Raw genomic sequence first — 17,093 nt, forward strand, 5'->3', positions numbered from 1 at the left:
AACCACACACCCAAACCCCAGAAACTTCTAAAGCTCTGTGGTACCACTTTGCTCTTTAGAGCACCAGGCTGGGAAGAGGCAATTCTCTGGACAAACTATTCTGTAGAGGGAAGACACAAGATAACATACTGCTCTGCTAAGGGCCTGAAATACCCTTGGTGCAAACAGGCTGCTCATAGTCACAGAGCCTCATACCAGGACACTGCTGCTGCCCTGTGTTTGTATCACTGTCTCTCATTTTGCAGCCAGTGTGGCTGCCAGATGGTGAGAATTCAGGGTCACAGCCACTTTAGGTCACATTTTTATCCTGCAACATCCCATCATGCTTTTGTCACTGAACTTAAAGGATTATCACCTCTTACAGCTCTGGAGAAAAAGAGCCAGCTCAGGAGAAGGTCCTTCTTGTGCCCAAAATTCTGCAGGACTAAAACAGTCTACAGGAAACTGGGATTTTAACAGAATTAAGGTTGGAAGGGAACTCTGGAGATCACCTAGTCCAACCCCTCTGCCAAAGCAGGGTCACTTAAAACCTGTTACACAGGAAGGTATCCAGGAGGATTTTGAATGTCTTTGTTGACAATTGGTTTTGCTAATGTTTCTTTTTGTTCCTGAGTGCCCATGCAGGAAACTGTTGTGAGGTGCACTTCACCATAAGCAACAGGGATCCAGCATACCCCTTAAATTCCCTTCCCAACACACAGGAGCACGTACACATACTCCTCTCCTTCCCTGCAGTGCAGACCAGGAGATGACACAGATAAAGAACGACTTGAACAGCAGCTTCGGTGCTCTTGCCTGGTATTGCCACAAGACAGGCCTCAGGGCCAGGTCACACCAGATGCTCTTCCCACTGCCACGTACAGTTCCTCTCCCTCTGCAAGGAATCCTGCCCATGTGGGACATGAGAGACTGAGCCCAAAGGCTTTTAACCCAGATTTCAACATCCATCTGTGTAAGCAAGATAACTTCAGGAACACAGAGCAACACAAGAACACACTGCAGACTGCCCAAAAGTGCAAAGCCACTTACCGCTGGCAGCTGGACACAATTGGAACTGACATCATATTCAATATATGCCACTTCTGTCCCTTCTTCTGACTTCCCATCTCTCATGTAGCAAACATCCCTAGTCCAGTTGGTCAGGCGATCCACCTCCTCCATTGCGTAGACACAGAGCGCGGACTCCTCGCTCAGTTTCCCAGAAGAAGCCTGCCAGGCAGAGAAAGCTGCGAACAGCACTTCCCCCTCCGTGTCCAGCTGCCCCTGGGCCAGCTCCTTTCCTGGCCAGGTGACATAGGCTGCTTGCAGGAGGCTGTATGTATTTGCTTTGCTCTGGCAGAGCAGAGGTAACTCCACATATGAGTAATAGTGGGAGTCATCCAGGCAAATGCGTGAGATGTAGGTCTTGTACTCACGCGACTGGGATTTGAGGTCACGCCGGTAGAAGAGGAAATAGACACTGGAGCGGTAAGTGAAGGATTTAATGAAATGGTGGTTGTACTCTGACAGCCGGCCCACAGCCAGTTTTGCTGTTTCTTCATAGGAAAAAATGGAGTGAGAGTCTGTTGCTTGAACATCCCCCCCATGAGCCCTGAGATTCCGGGTCGTGATGGGAGGAATCCCTCCTCCCACTCCTCGGCTAGTGTACCCTCGTCCCACAAACAGCAAGGGCACCTCATCCTTTGAGTAAGCGATGAGTCCCACAGTGGTGATATTTGGATCATTGGCAGCAACGTACTGAGTGTCCCCAGGGCTCTCCGGCCGGAAGAGGACGTGGTCAATGGACGCCAGGCTCCTCTTCTCACAGATTCCCTGGTGGATGCTGCCACACACGATGAGCTCCTTCTGCACAGTGTTCACCAGCAGCAGCTTGTTGTGATTGTCAGTATGGTGTGCCTGAGGGCACTCCAGCTTTGACACCGGGGGAAGACAATCCTTACTGTCCAGAACTGGTCCAGTCTGAACCATGTTCTCCAACAACAGGTCAGATGTCAGCTGAAAGAGATAGTTGGTGGCCCCCAAGTAAATGGTCCCAGATTCCAAGTCCATGGACAGGTGGAGGAATTTTGTAGCATTGTGTGAGAATGTGACATACTGCAGTCCCCGTGGAATTGATGCCCCCAAGAAACAGAGAACAGGAAGGAGAAACGTTCCCAGAGGCATGGTAAACACTCTGCAAGAGAGGAAAGGCTGTTATAACTCCTTGGAGCCAGGAGGAAAGATTAACACTCAAAATCCTTCCATAGCAACCACAGCAAGAGGCCTTCAGGAGTATCAGAGATTTAACTCAGTCATCTCCATAACAAGGTGACAGGCACAGCATCCTCAGGAGAAGCTGCAATACTATAACATACTGAAGCTGATCACTACTGATCACTACTCTAGTAACAACAGAAAAATCCACATTTAACTTGACTCCTGCACAGCTGAGCTATGATGCTGTATTGGAAGTTCTCCAGACAGGACTAAATTTCCATAGGAGCCAGCACATTGCATACAGTGTTAATGAGCAACACCACAGTAAAACAAACCACTGTCTAAGACAAACACAAACCTGCAGGACCATTGTTTAAATAAACTGTAGCTGAGATCCCATTTGGAGCAAATGTATAAGCCCTTCACTCTGTATGTGATCTAGATATAATTCAACCCTCTCTCTGTTATCACTTATTGCCATCAACAGCCTCTTGTGGGTCTAAGGCTGTTCCACTCCAAAAGAAACCTTCTCATGGCACCTCCGCCACTGAGTACCACCCACCCAAGCAGAACCTGGGTATCAGGATGAGGCCTCTGGAATATCAGTCACATCAGCTCTCAGCCTCCCCCCTGAAGCCACCAACAAGTCTGCTCCTAGTCCTGCCAAGCCAGACTCTGTGGGACCCTATCTCCTTGGGAAGTTACACAGCACATCCAGGTGAGGGGGAGACCACCTTTACCTGTTCACCTGTTACTGCACTCCCTGGGGAAGAAGTCTCTTATTGGCACTCATTTCTCCACAACACTTCTCCCAGTACTGTGGAAGGTGATTTAAACATGCCCGTTTTGTGGACAATGCTCTATTCCTTCCCTGTCCCATGTCTCAAAGTGCAAGCAAGTCCAGGTAGGATGGATGTTGGACAGACCCAGGAAACCACCAGACCTGTTCAACTCCTCTCTAGAGGATATTTAGACTAACTCCTTTTGAAACCTACTGTGATCCTCTCAAGCTGTGCCATGGATGGCAACAACTGCTCCGGACAAAATGGAGAACCCCACAGCATGGTGGAAATGTGGTAATAAGTACCTGCAACATTTAGATTAATGCTTTCCCCATGGAGAAAGGGAAACAGCTGCAAGTACTCAATAATTTACTATGAGTACCACCTCATTTAAATTGAGAAGTAGGTGGTGATGCAGCTGTGAATCTATTTCCTTCCTCCCCTCCCTCCCTCTTGCAGACAGGGTATCAAAGCTGCATAGAGCTACACAGCTGCTAAGCTGGGTCAGAGGCTCCACAGAGCTGATGAGTACAGTATCTCCTCCAGAACTGGCCTGTAATCTGCTGCGCTCATTTTGGCAACTCAGCTCCTCGGGGGTGATATTAATTTTGTAGTTAAAGTTATGAAAACTATCATCACTTCCCTCCTAGGGCATCAGCCCTCTTGGGTCTTCCTGGTAAGTTCAAAGTGCTTTTAGCTCAGAAGTGCTTAAAGCACAGAGGTAGAAAAAGATCTGCAGCATTTCAAGACTAAACTACTCTAGCATTTACTCCAGGACTTAACCAATTTAGGACACAAACTTCTCAACCCACAAACTGTCTTACACTCACTCCATACAGCACCCAGCACACAACGTGCAGAAAACACAGTAGCAATGCTGAGAACAATAGCTGTAAAACTCTAGATCCATCTTCTACTCCCCTGCTATTGCAAAAAAAACCCATGGAAGTTTGCTTTCCAGCTCCTTTGTCAGTAAAACTGGCATCTTTGCTCTACCTAAAGACCAGTTGAGAGGATTAGTTTACTTGTGAAATCCAGCGGATGGAAGGTATTATAAAAACAACACTTTATTAAATATAGGCTTTGTGAAGCTCTGGAAAAGCTCCACTTCACACGGTTCTTGTAGGTAAGTAGGCAGCACTGTCAGGATATGCCCGGGCGCAGGAATGCCGGCTCTGGGCTGGCAGCTTTCCGCCAGAGCACACAGCCGCTGATTCACACTGCACCAGAGCTGTGTTTAGGCTACGTGCACACTGGGGCTTTTGTCTGCCCTGATAATGGACACTTAGTGCTTTCTGCTTCAGAGCTATGAACACACTCTGCTTCACCCAGACCAGCAAACAGCCCTGAACTACCCTAGGAATCTCTTTTCCAGGGGGTAAGCGAGTGCATTGTAGCACCTGAGAGAAACCCTCATCATGTGGGAGATGTTATGTGGGAAAAGCCAGCAAATAGACACACACACAGAAGGTCACAAAGCAGATCACTTTGACTCTATCCTCTCAGGTTTACATCAGCAGAAAAGATCTTGCTCCAACTCCAACATGCTAGTTATTTTTAATGCTTTTTCACCATTTCTATTGGAGATAACTTGATTTAAGAAACCCCTTAACCACACAGCTGTGTCTATACCTCTGCACTGCCATCATGCAGATATCACAATGGCTTGTTGTGTGACTGTCTGGAGTCTCCTCAGTTTCAAAGCTGAAAATGTCTGCAAACAAAACAATAGGCTAATGGACATCCAACAGCAGGAGCTTGACTATGTTGTGAACAGCAACAATGACATGGAGAAGAGAATCTTTGATCTGGAAGCAGCTGAGAATCACAAGACGTCATTATACTACACCACTCTGAGGAATCTGTAATCTTCTTTTGAGCTAATGCAACCTTCCTCTGCCAGCACTTACACAGTAAAATCGGCATGTGTCTCCAGGATTTATGGATTCTGAAACAGTGGCTTTCTGGCTAGGGGTTATGCCTACAAGCTGCACGACTCTGCTGTGTCCCACAGAGCCCCACTGGCAACCGCCAGGGCAGAGCTAACCAGTACTGCAACGCAAAGCCCAGCACATGACACTACTCTTGCTACATGGATCTTTTTACAAGCTCGGTGATCTGAACCTATCCCAAATGTTTCACTGAAAGCATTTTACCTATTGGAGCACCTCTACTGGAAAGAAGTTGGAAAATTAACTAGTCCTTCATTCCAGTGGACCATAATCAGATCTTGCTGTGGTCAAGGCTCTAACATAGAGCTCCTCTTCCTTCAGTCACCAATATCCCCCTGGAAGTCACTTTGTTAAGAGCTAGTTCTTAAACATGATCCAGGTAAGAAACTACTGCCTGGTCCTCATGACTCTGTGAGAACAGAGAAAACAAAACAAAACGGTAGTACAGCATGTTCTGCAGGCTGGTTCTAATCACCCTGCACAATGGATAAACATTGAATACAGTGCTCTTTGTTGCTCTTTGCTAAAGACCCATTAGCAAATGAACTTGTATTTATTGCTAGGTGAGCAAACATACATTAGAAATGAGCATGACTCCGTAGCTATCAGTAGCTAGAAGCATTTGCACCCTACATGAGAATAGAGAGGAAGAAAAGACAGCAGCATCTTTCGATTCCATTTTCCAAGTTGCTTCTCAAGCACAGGCATCACTGCCTTTTTTATGCTTGCCTTTCAGTTAAGCCCATCACAGCCTCTCCAGGAGGACAGGAAGGAGGAGGATAACCTACATTTAAATCTGATGGTTTCATGACAGGCTACACTACGGAGCTCTTTATGGATTTACTGAACCGTTCTGCTTCCTGTGCTCATTGCTAGTGTATAACACAGCTGTTGTAGACAGATTGCACTAAAAGTGTGTAGCCTTTAATTAGTTCTGAATGCAATTGCCAAGGTTTAAAGATTCCTTTTAAATATTCCATTTTTTTGATGAATTCCCGTTAAATAGGAAAATGCTCCAGACAATACTCTAAACATTGCCTCTAACTCACCATAAAATATTAATATCCAAATAATACTGCTGAGTTTCATTTATTTAATCTGGATCACAACAGAAGGGCTGGGGGATTAGTCAGTTCTGCCACAGAATATTTATATCACAGCCACGTAACAACCACCAGTAACATTAAAGCAATGGCACTATTGTGTTACTTAAAATTTGAAGTAAGACCATGTTTTCTGTAGCACTATTTTTACCTCTCTGACCTCATGTATCCCTCTGAGAAACTTTACTTATTTATTAAAGAAACAAACCCAGAACTCATTTGAACACAATTTTAACAGCATATGAGATTATTCCAATCCTCACTGATTATTTCCCTAATACCACATTCTATCCTCCAAACATGGAGAGGTCAGCTATGTTCCAACTTCCAGTCTAGATTTCATACTCACCACTAAACCCAGCAGAATTAGCCTTTGGAAAAAAATTAGGTCTCTGAAATCTGTCCCTCCAATTTCCACTGTATCATTTGCAGAGCCAACCTGCAGTGTGAGCACTAAAAGATTTAAAAATTAAAAGCACCATTCTTCCAGCTGCACGGTGACCCTTGTGCTCCAGCATATTCAAATGCCCAGCAGCAGGAAGACGACCACTGCTATGTTTTCTGCTCAAAAGCCCTGAATTATAGCCCCCTTCTAAGCTTCATATGCTCAACAGAGACTTGCTGTTTTCTGCTGTGAACGATGGCATTCTCATTAAATAAATAATTTTTTTTTTTGAGTCTTATTTACTACTACCAGGCCAGTTCCCTGTTCTGTTGTTTAAGAAGACTTGCAGCAAGCAGCTTCAGCAGGGATGAACACAAACCTCTGTTTTCCAAGTAAAATTGACCCCAAGCAGAATCCCAAGTCCAAGCAATCCTGTCAGAGCAGGATTGCCAGAATGACTGGCACAGACAAGGGAGCTCTGTTATACCAGATGTGAGTAACACCAAAGCTGAGGTCAAAATAACTTATTAAAAAACCCCAAACCTTTAAAGACAATATCAAATATGAAATGGCAAGGTGGCAGAAATTCTGTACTTCAAAATTAACAGCATTCTTAGATAAATACTTGGGAAAATGATGTTTTTTAAACCCTTGATAGTTACTGCTGAACATTACAAGGTACTTTTCTGGAAGGAAGTTGAAGTTTTACTAAAAGAATGTTGCACAAAATATTGTCTACTATGTGATACTTCAATAGTGGTTGTGCATTGCTCTTTGGAAAAGAGTCTGGGGCTACCTAAATATTACTTTCATCCATACTGGAATTAACTGATAGTAGTAGACAGGTATTTCCTCTAAACAGCTCAAGCACAGCTAAACTGTACCTTTGCACTGATGAAAATGTGTTCTAAACACTAAGCTTCCAGTACAACTGGTTAATGAAGTGTTAATGATTAATACAGTGTTAAATAGTGAACTTTTTACAAACCAAGACCAATTACACAAACATTGTCAAGGAATACAAAGTAACCACAACATGCTTACTGTTGAAGAAGCTTTCTTCTTCTATTATACTCTATTGTACTCCATCACTGCAAATCAAGTTTTCCATTTTACCATCCTCTCAAGCACTAACTCAATGTGAACTCAAGACCATGTTGCATGTGCATTTTTAAAAAGGGAAATTGTCAGCTGTGAGTTTCACAGCATCTTAACACAACCAAAAGATAACATTCTGCTAGTGTTACACATTTGGAGATTAAAGTCCTTTAGGATCTGCTCCAACTTTCTGTGTAACCAAACCACAGAACACCACTAAACATCCCTTCTAGCCCACGAGCTCCTGACTAAAGTCTCCTAGTGATACCAGGATTTTTTCTTAGGGCTCCTAAATTACAGAAACTACCACCTTAACCCAGCAAGCTGATGCCTGAGGGTTCTTTACCCCAAGTAAAATGCCTTGTCGTATTGTCTAACTTTGCTTGTCAAAAAATATTCCAAGTCAAAGAACCTTCTAGTCACTTTTTGCATGAACAGTTTGAAACTAATCCTCCTTCTTAATCCTCCTTGGGCAAGAAGATAAAGACAGCTATTCTAACTCTGACAGAGGTCCACCTACAGAGAAACCCTAGCTGCAGAAGCAGACAATAATAGATGCCTAAGAAGTAGACGAAGGGCAGACAAGCATAATGCAATCCTTCCCTTCCACGTCCTGCCAGCTTTGAGCTTTCCCAAATCACAGATTGCAGCCACGTGTAATCCTTTGGATGGATACATTAAGTGGTCTGAGCTTCATCAGTCAGAAATACTTAATTTTTCTAGTAGCTCTCTGAGCTCATCCCAATTTGTCAACATCCTACGTTTTTAGCTACCTGATCTGGATAAGTATTCCCTTTCGACAGGACCTGACCTGGACAGGCCACCCCTTTGGCTAACACTGCACTCAGAGCAAATGTTATTTTCCCCAGTTTGAACCCACCAGTTCTTCCATTTACCCACACAAGAACCCCTTGATGTTATAGCTGCCACATCACATGTTACATTTGCATGCGGACAAATACCAGAAGTGATTTAAATATTCTTTTAATTAGGGAAAAAAAATAGTTAGGAAAAAAAATATCCCATTCTCTTAGAGTATATCCAAAGAGCCTAGACAGGTTTACAGCAGTAATAAAACTCTGCTAGGAAAGCAGGGCTTAGTGAAGTTAGCCATCCAGTTAGCTCTGCTGAACAAATTCTCTGTTTCTATGATAATTTACATAAATCTAAGCCCATCACTCCACATAAAAACAAATTTGCTTGCATGAGTTCAAGAAGTCAATTGTTGCCCAAAGTATAGATGAATATGTGGAACGGAGAGAAACCCCTGCAACACCCAGGAAATTCCAAGCGTAGATTTCTGTTTAAATGAGATCCAAGAGACAATTTTTAATCTGGTTAATATTAACAAAACTGATTTTTAAAGAATTGTCAGCTAGGACTATTGGGAAAAAAAAGTTAATTTATTGTGGAATTAAAGTCACAGTCCCTATCATGATTTAATAACTAGTTAAAAGACAGGTGTTTCCCTGTCAGAGGTGGTTTATCAGTGAGATCTAAGAACTTACTCTGATCTGCACTGTTCAGTATGTTCACAGAAGATCTGAGAAGAGAATATATCTAGAAGTGGCAAATTTTATCATAAAAAAACTAGTAATCACAATCAAATTCAGAGAAGGCTAAAAAGTAAGAGAACTCATGCACTTTAAAGTAATTACACAATACCTTAGAATGTCAATAAATACCAACAAAAAATATCCTAAGTACATAAATACAATCGGATCAAAACCAGCTGTTATCATTCAGAAAAACTTTGAAAACTTGATAGGTCAGTTCAGTATTAAGTACCAAGCAAAAAGGCAAAAAAGCCTTTGGAATAATTAGGAAAGAAAACACGTATCCCCATTATGCTGTCAAATGCTGAAGGCAGTTCTGATTCCCACATCTGAAAAAGGAGACAATAACAAAAGGGACAACAAAGATGACCAAAAGCATGGAGCAGCTTCCATATAAGGAGAGATCAAGCAGAGCAGGACTTTGGACGGACAAAGAAACAACCAGGGGGAAGATATGGAAGAGTCAAGAGGTCTGAAACATTACAGTGTCAAGAGGAAATATATGGAGTTATCAGTGGAGTACATGGTTATACTACCATACTTTACAATGCAAAAACAAGAGAGCACTCACTAAAGTTACAGACAACTTTCCTAAGTCAGCTCAGGGACATTCTCGCTGGATGTAGAATATTTCAAATAACATTTAAAATGCATAATTAAATTGTAGAGCTCACTGCTGTAGGGTGTCATGGAGACCAGAAACATAAACAAGTGAGAAGAGGGATTATATAAATTAATGGAGAATGGATATAGTCAAGCTCAGATGATGAGATACAACTCCTTACCAAGCAGGGCCCTAAACTGATGATGGTCATAAGCTGAGAGGCAAATGGAGGCGGGGGGGAAAATGAAAAAAAAACAAATCAAAACAAACCCACCACATTATACATGCCCTGTTTCTTACAATCCTCATTAAGCATCTGCTTCTGGATCTTGTCTAAGGCAGGACACTGATCTAAACAAAGCTTTGTAATTTGCCCCAGGATAATATTCTATTTAAACTTCTATTTTATGGTACATTTATAGACTTTATTTATTTTTAAATATTAAGAATGTACTCCAGCCCTGCCTAATCACATATTTAGAAGACTGGAAGCCTAACCTCCCTGGCTGTTTCTAAAGGCAGCATCTCTTATGTTAACATTTAGATACCATCTAGCTGAATCCTGACAGTGCAACACAAAAGTTAGTGCACACCATGGGAAAGTGAACCCAGGGCCAGAGCCACAAAGCACAGAAGTGGCAGATCCGAGTTTAGCACAGCCACAGTCCCTCTTTCAGGAACAGCTCCTTCCTTGTCTGCCAAGCATCTGATGGAAACTTCTCACTCAGAGCGAACACAGCAGATCCGTGTGTGCTGTCGGAACAGCCAAGCCTTGGGCAGCGCTCAGCAGAACCACGATCGCCAAAAGTAGGTCAGAACCATCCGTTCAGGGAGAAAGGAAAGCTGGAGCACACCAGACTGGCCAGGTATTACAGAAAACCTTCATCTGGGATTTCATCACTACTTCAAACAGATGTGATTCATATTTTACCGGCCTCCACCTCAAACAAAGCACACCTTCCCAACCACACTGCCCTCCCTGTCATGAGAGGCACCTCTCCTCCCAGCCTCAGCCAGGATCCTCCTGTTCTCACCTTTGGCTCCACCAGCTACAAAAGCCAGAATCCTGCTCTGCCATAGCTGTTTCATGCCAATTTCTGTATAGCAGAAATGCCCAGCTGCTTCATCCAGAAACAGCCAGGACAGTACGATCTCAATGTAATCACTTCTGCCTTAGAGTCTATTTTCCTTGGCAGGATGCCCTGCAGAAGGAAGAGAGAAGACCTCTGCAACCAGCACATGCTTCCCAGAGGACAGGACTGTGACCCCTAACCAAGCTCTCACAGAGGAAAAGGTCACACCCCCAAGGCAAGATCTTTTGCATCCAGCCTGGCCTTGGAGCAACCCAGAACGAGAGGAGAGATGCTTCAAACATCCTATGAAACTCCTGTGAAAAAGCACCAGTCCTACACTTCCACTCCAAAAGGAAACCCCATGGTCTCCATGCTAGCATCAACCCTGCAGGTTTGCACAGTGGAAGGGAGAACAGAGGCCAACCACAGGAGGATCTCATGCCAGCAGTGGTACAGACCACAGGCAGACACACAAGGACCACATCCCGAGCTCCACCATCCAGTTGTCAAGATGCAAATGAGAAATGCTAAACACTGTAGCTTTGAATAAATCCTTTTGCTCTGCAGACATTGAGTAGTGCAGGGTTCTCTGTCCTGTTACAGAAATTTTCTTGACACCCCTTAAGTCTCAGATTTAGTACCACAATATATCTAATAAAGAACTAAAATGCTCTAGATGGACAGGAAGAATTCTTCTTGGTGTTTTCCTTCGTGTCAAATAAAATTCACTTTTCTGCTCTCCCCTAATCTTCTGGAGAACCATACATCCTGACAGCAATTTGACAGTCCTCCCCTCTCACTCCAAGAGCGTCAGCAGTTCTGGCTACAGCCATTAATACAGGCAGTAACATGCAAATACATTTAATGCAATGCAGCCACATGAGTAGTACCTACTCCATCCCACCCAGCAGAGACAGCAGAATAAACAGAACTCCACATCACTACCACAATCTGCTTGTGGTTTGCTTTCAAACCAAGATGAGGTGGATTCTACCTTGTATTACTCAAGTTATGTTAAAGCGTTATCAGAAGTGACGCTTTGATCAATTATCTTCCACGAATTAGTGCCTCAGCCTGGAAGGTTCTCAGTCATCAGCTGTGAACTACCAGGCTCAATAGTCTGGCAATTAGGTTACAGAGGTCTGTTAGATAATGATCCAAACTGAGGTGACCAGACACTTTCTTCCACTTCAGGAAGCCAATGCCAAGGCTTTCATAAAGCCAGTAACAGATAAGAACACACCATGCTGTTCAAAAAGCCTGGGGACCTTCTCAAGCTTGGGAAGCTTCACACCTACATAACACATCTAAGAAACAACAGCTCCCACCACACTACTGCAGAAGGCTGAGCAGGTTAAGCACAGACCTGAGAGCCATGATCAACTTTACCCCAGTCTCAACAGCTCTGAGCAAAGACTGTCCCATGCAGGCTGGATATTTAGTGCTTTCAAATGAAGTCCAACATGGAATGGTGGCCCAGGAACCATCCACGAAGGGCATTCAAGGTGCACACGGCTGAGGAGTTGCAAGCTGGCACCAGCCATGCGATCTTATTCTTCTACTGTACAATCACAGCCCTCCATGCCAGACACTGCTCACACTTGGAAATTCTTGTTTCAAGCATAAAATTCAGGGCACCAGACTGCATAGAGAGAGGGGTGAGAGAACTATTGCTGTGCACAGGCCATCAGGCAATGGTCTCCCTTCATACCACAGTAAATCCATGGCCTGGAGGAGTGAAAATAAACAACAGGAAAATTAAATGGCAAAGGAAGCAGAAGCTGGGACCCTGCAAGATTTGGTACTTGGAGAAATAAACCATACAGAGCAGGAATTCTCCAGTCATTTTGTTAACATGCAGATATCTAGTCATGTCTTATCCAGAACAAGGAATTTTATAACAAGAAAAAATTCCCAATAAGAAATGTTATACCTTCAAGTGGCTTTACAAACACAAAGTTTTTGCTCACTCAGATTAAGGAGATCCTAACTTTTTCTGGCAAAATATTTCAGCTCCTGGTTCAGGGCTGAGAAAAATTCTTTGGTGTTGTACAGAAGGCACAAAGGTTCAGAACCAGCTACCTGCTCATGAGAGCCATGAATTTTAAAGACTTTTCAGTTGAGACTGTTCTTCATCTGGTTTGCTACCCTCCCACCTGCACAGTCTGACAGCCACTGGCTGAGCAGGACTGACTGGCTCATCCTTTCCCCTTTCAGGGGAGCCCAGACCTTTACCCTAGGGCTGCAGGGATGCACTAAACAGGTCTGCAGTGCCAATCTGAAATGCAAACTGCTATGAGCAGGAATTTCAGCCAGTATAACTGGCTGACTGTTGGCATTTCAGGAGCATGCTGCCCTGCCAAAGGGCAAAAAAGTGCCCAGGAGACAGGAAAAACAGATTTACAGTGGTTTGTTGGGAACAGCATTGAGTTCTACAGCTGAGCAGCTGCTCCTCTGCTAGAAAGAACAGCTAGACAGAACAGAGAGACTGGTAAGGAAACAAGGGAGAAGTATGCACATCTGTGCTAGAAGGATAAACCATAGTCTGTGGTCAGAACAGTTCTGTTTGCAGACTGTCCCAGTTCCAGGCACCCCTTCTCTGTCATTTTAAGCTGTGTACTCCACACACATGGCAGGGACTGTGCCTTCCTCTGGGAAAGGAAACAGTTCACTCTGCCACACATAGATAGCTAATCAAAACCCCACAGAAGCGAGGCTCAGACAGCACTTTTCAGACTTGTACATGGACCAAACTGAGCAATCAGCCACCCAGTGTCAACCCAGGAGTCTCTGGTAGAGCTGACACACATTTAGCCTCATAAAAAAAGTTTTAGTTTAAATCTTCTCAGGGCTTAGTGGGAAATACACTGGTTAAAATCGTGGCTCAGCTAGGAATAGAAAAGATCATACCGGCTAAAGACGGGTTCAAACTAAATCTAATCTGGACAGACTATCTGGAGAATGGCAGACAGGTCCAGCACACACAAGAACAAGCTGTGAGAGAATCACTGCTTGAGCCAAGCTACTGGTGAAAACAATAATTGAAAAATTGAGAACAAACCAGGAAAGATACTCTGTAAATGGGATAACACCTGAGCCCATTGCTACTCTGCAATGATGAGACTTAGGGTTTGGGATAGAAACTTCCTCCTTCATCAGAGCTGACTAAATCAAGATAGTGGGGGACCAAACAACAGGAGAAGAACTTCAGTCCCCTCCACCTGGTGCCAGTCTTCCCCAAGGTGACCCTTGTCGTAATTCTGCATGTACTCCACCTGGATTCTCCCTCAGTCCCAGGCCTATCTGTATTCCCCACAGCTGTAATCCGAGCACGCAACTCCTCAGCCACTCCATGGAGTAATATTCACTACAGAACATGATACACACACACAAGACTGATTCTGTATCCTGGGAGAGGTGCTATAGCTCCCCAAAATACACCAACTCAGTTTTCAGTCATAAGAGCCTGCCTCCAAGAATACACAGCACCATAATTCCACTGCCGGTCAGCTTTGCATAGCTGTTCCCCAGGGATCACAGCAGCAAAGTTAAAACAGAAAGTTTCAACTGCCCCACATCCCCCCCAAAAAAACAACTCAAAAGGATACTGCCTAACAGCAGAGACCATATCTCTAGAGACAAAACAACAGATAGCATGACATTGTTCTCTTCCTTCTGAAATTAAAAGTTCAAAGGAACAACCAGGGCTGTTCTGTACTGTGCCCTCTGCATATTTGGGTAAGCATCTAAAACCAAGTGCAACAGCTGACTTTCGAGGGTGAAACATCTAGAAGTGAGCTCTGTTTTTGAATTATTTTTAAATGTTTAGACAGGACCTAAAATAGGACCAGTGTTTTGAGTACTTCTGAAGAGTATGAACCTCACGTAGGCCATGACATTTTTAGTTTGAAAAAGTTTGGAACAGAGGTTTTACTGTTCATGCATCAGCTTATCACCCATTTTAGCTTAATTTAAGTTAGAGTCCATTACAAGGCAAGAAACACCATTTCAAAGGAGGGAAATGAACAGAAAAAAGTGTAGGTTATCAGCAGCAAGGCAGTCTCAATATAACCTACCATTCCATAATAGCAGGAACAGCATTTGCCACAGAGAAAAGAGGAAAGTCAGCTTCTCTGCTTACAATATTCATCTTCACACCACTTTTCCTACCTCTGTAGTTTCTAGAAATACACTTTCTGTCTCTCTTCAAAATCAAGTCAACAGCCTGCAGACTCCAGCAGCCCAAGGCAGTGCCTTCAGCAAGCAAGAGGTGCACGCTAAACATCACAAGCAGCACAGAACTAACCTAGAACCAAGCTGTGCCGGTCTCTCTCTTTACCAGTTTTATTAGCATCCCCCTCCCACCCCATGCTGACAAACGAGGCTGCACTTGTCTGGGTCTGGCCTGACACACCAGACTGAAGCAAACACATAGTAGCACTTCACCTGCCTGAATACTCTCCCAGGCTTCAACAATGAGCATCTCAGGGACTTCCTGGGGGAAAGGTGGTTTCTATGCTCTTAGTAAGCTTCAACAGCTCCTTCTTCTATGGACCTTCCCCATGTTCTCACATGCACACAGATATTTGGCATTCACAACATCATGTGGCAAGAAGCTTCCATTAATTCTTGCAAAACCATCTTTAATTCTTAATCAAGAATTAAGTTGTTACTTGGTTTTAAGCTTACTACATGCTGTCTCCACGCAATACCTATTCATACTTCCAATGGAAAAGGAAAAAAAACCGCTGCTCCCCCTCTAAACTTTCCAGGTGATTCAGGAATTGAAGATAACTGTCATTTATTGTTTCTCAGGTGGGAGAATCCAAACTTATTCTGTCATGCTTTGTATGGAAGGTAACACTCACCTCTGTTCACTGCTGCTGTTCCATTTCTAAAAACTGAAGATACCTCTATTAAGATGGCAATGGTTTTCTGAAAGTTGTAGAAAACTCAGCTTCCATAAGAGCTGGAGGAACTAATGTGATAGTTATCCAATACAGCAGGGATTCCCCACTTCTATTGTGAATTGCCTGTCTGGTAGTTCTCTGTTAAAATATTCAGCTTAACTCCTTAAACAGTTTGTTCAAAAGAAAGTTTACATTCAAGCCACAGCATCCAGCTGCACCCTTCTTCCACCAGAACAGGGTGTACTTTCAAAAAACTTTCTCCCCCTGTTAGTTCTTTGAAATACAAATTATCTTATATTTGAATTAGCCTGCCCTGATCCCTCACAAGATCATGTGTCAGAGCTTTATTCTGTCATACGTTCTTCACAAACATTTCAATCCAGCAGTTTTTCCTCAAGTATGGGCACGTTATTTATAGATTTCCTGACACTACACAGAACAATATTGTTACCAGACCTTGTTCTCCTGCAGTCATATAACAATATTTGGGTTTGGATGGTGTTTGTATCATGACTCCCAAAAATCCTGAGTGATTTCTACCACAAATACAGTAACCCTAATTGCTTCCTACATTCTTTATGAGATATAGAACTTTGTTAATAATACATGCTTAGCTGACTAAGCAACCTAAACTTTCCTGTCAGGCTGACATAACTTTCCTGGCTTTACTCTGTCCTTTGCAAGTTTTACTACTAAGAGTCAAATAAGAGTTTTTTAAAGACGCAGATATGTAGAAGTATAACTGGAATTAAAAAAGAGAAGGAAGGTCATTAAACTCCAACAGAACAATACATTACCTAGAGTTACAATACTCAGTGCTAATAGCTTCTTAAAAATATAAACCTACCCCATCATTTAGGGTTTTGAACCACACTCTAAGGGTTAGAAGGAACACTTCACCCCACAAATGGTCCATAACTCGTCCTGATAAAAACAAACAACCCTTCTCCCAAGGTTCTATTAGCACCTGAGGTGTTTTCAGAGGCAGAGGTAAATGTTTCTCTTGAAGGATTCTTGCCTTGCACACAGCACTGCAGTTCTGTATTTATCTTTACTCTTAAAACCTGGTGGTGTACAGAAAATAGGACAGAAAATCAGTCCCTGAACGGCTTAAAAGGGAGGGAAGAAAAGGGAACAAGTAACACTCTCCTAGGTAACACCAAGTTGCTACTCCGGCTGCACAGGAATGAAGTCAAGTGCAACTCAGATAATAACCGTAACTCCCATTTCAGAAGTCAGTTTGTTCAGACATGATCTTTCACACTTAAAGGTACTAAAAAGCATATCCTCTAGTGCACTTCTGCTGAAGCACTTTTTCAATAGGATCTGGACAGAATCACCTCAGTATCTCAAAGAATACAACATACAGTCCTCTGGCCTCCTTAAGATTTTGTATTTTTTTATGTACCCTGAAAGTATGGATCAAGGAGAGTG

General features: G+C 43.3%; 1 protein-coding gene across 3 annotated transcripts in view; it reads right to left on the reverse strand.

Moving 5' to 3' along the window:
- Positions 1–17,093, reverse strand: part of PLXNB1 (plexin B1) — a 77,540-nt gene that overhangs the window by 37,163 nt on the left and 23,284 nt on the right. For all 3 annotated transcript variants that reach the window (XM_086846026.1, XM_086846025.1, XM_086846027.1), the window contains exon 3: positions 1,030–2,173. In XM_086846026.1, coding sequence (XP_086702152.1) covers positions 1,030–2,163 — 1,134 coding nt within the window. In that variant the 5' untranslated portion in view covers positions 2,164–2,173. The remainder of the gene's footprint in view (positions 1–1,029; positions 2,174–17,093) is intronic.

Source organism: Cyanistes caeruleus, chromosome 11 (genome assembly GCF_971803275.1).
Source record: "Cyanistes caeruleus chromosome 11, bCyaCae1.hap1.1, whole genome shotgun sequence".
NCBI classification, from domain to species: domain Eukaryota; kingdom Metazoa; phylum Chordata; class Aves; order Passeriformes; family Paridae; genus Cyanistes; species Cyanistes caeruleus.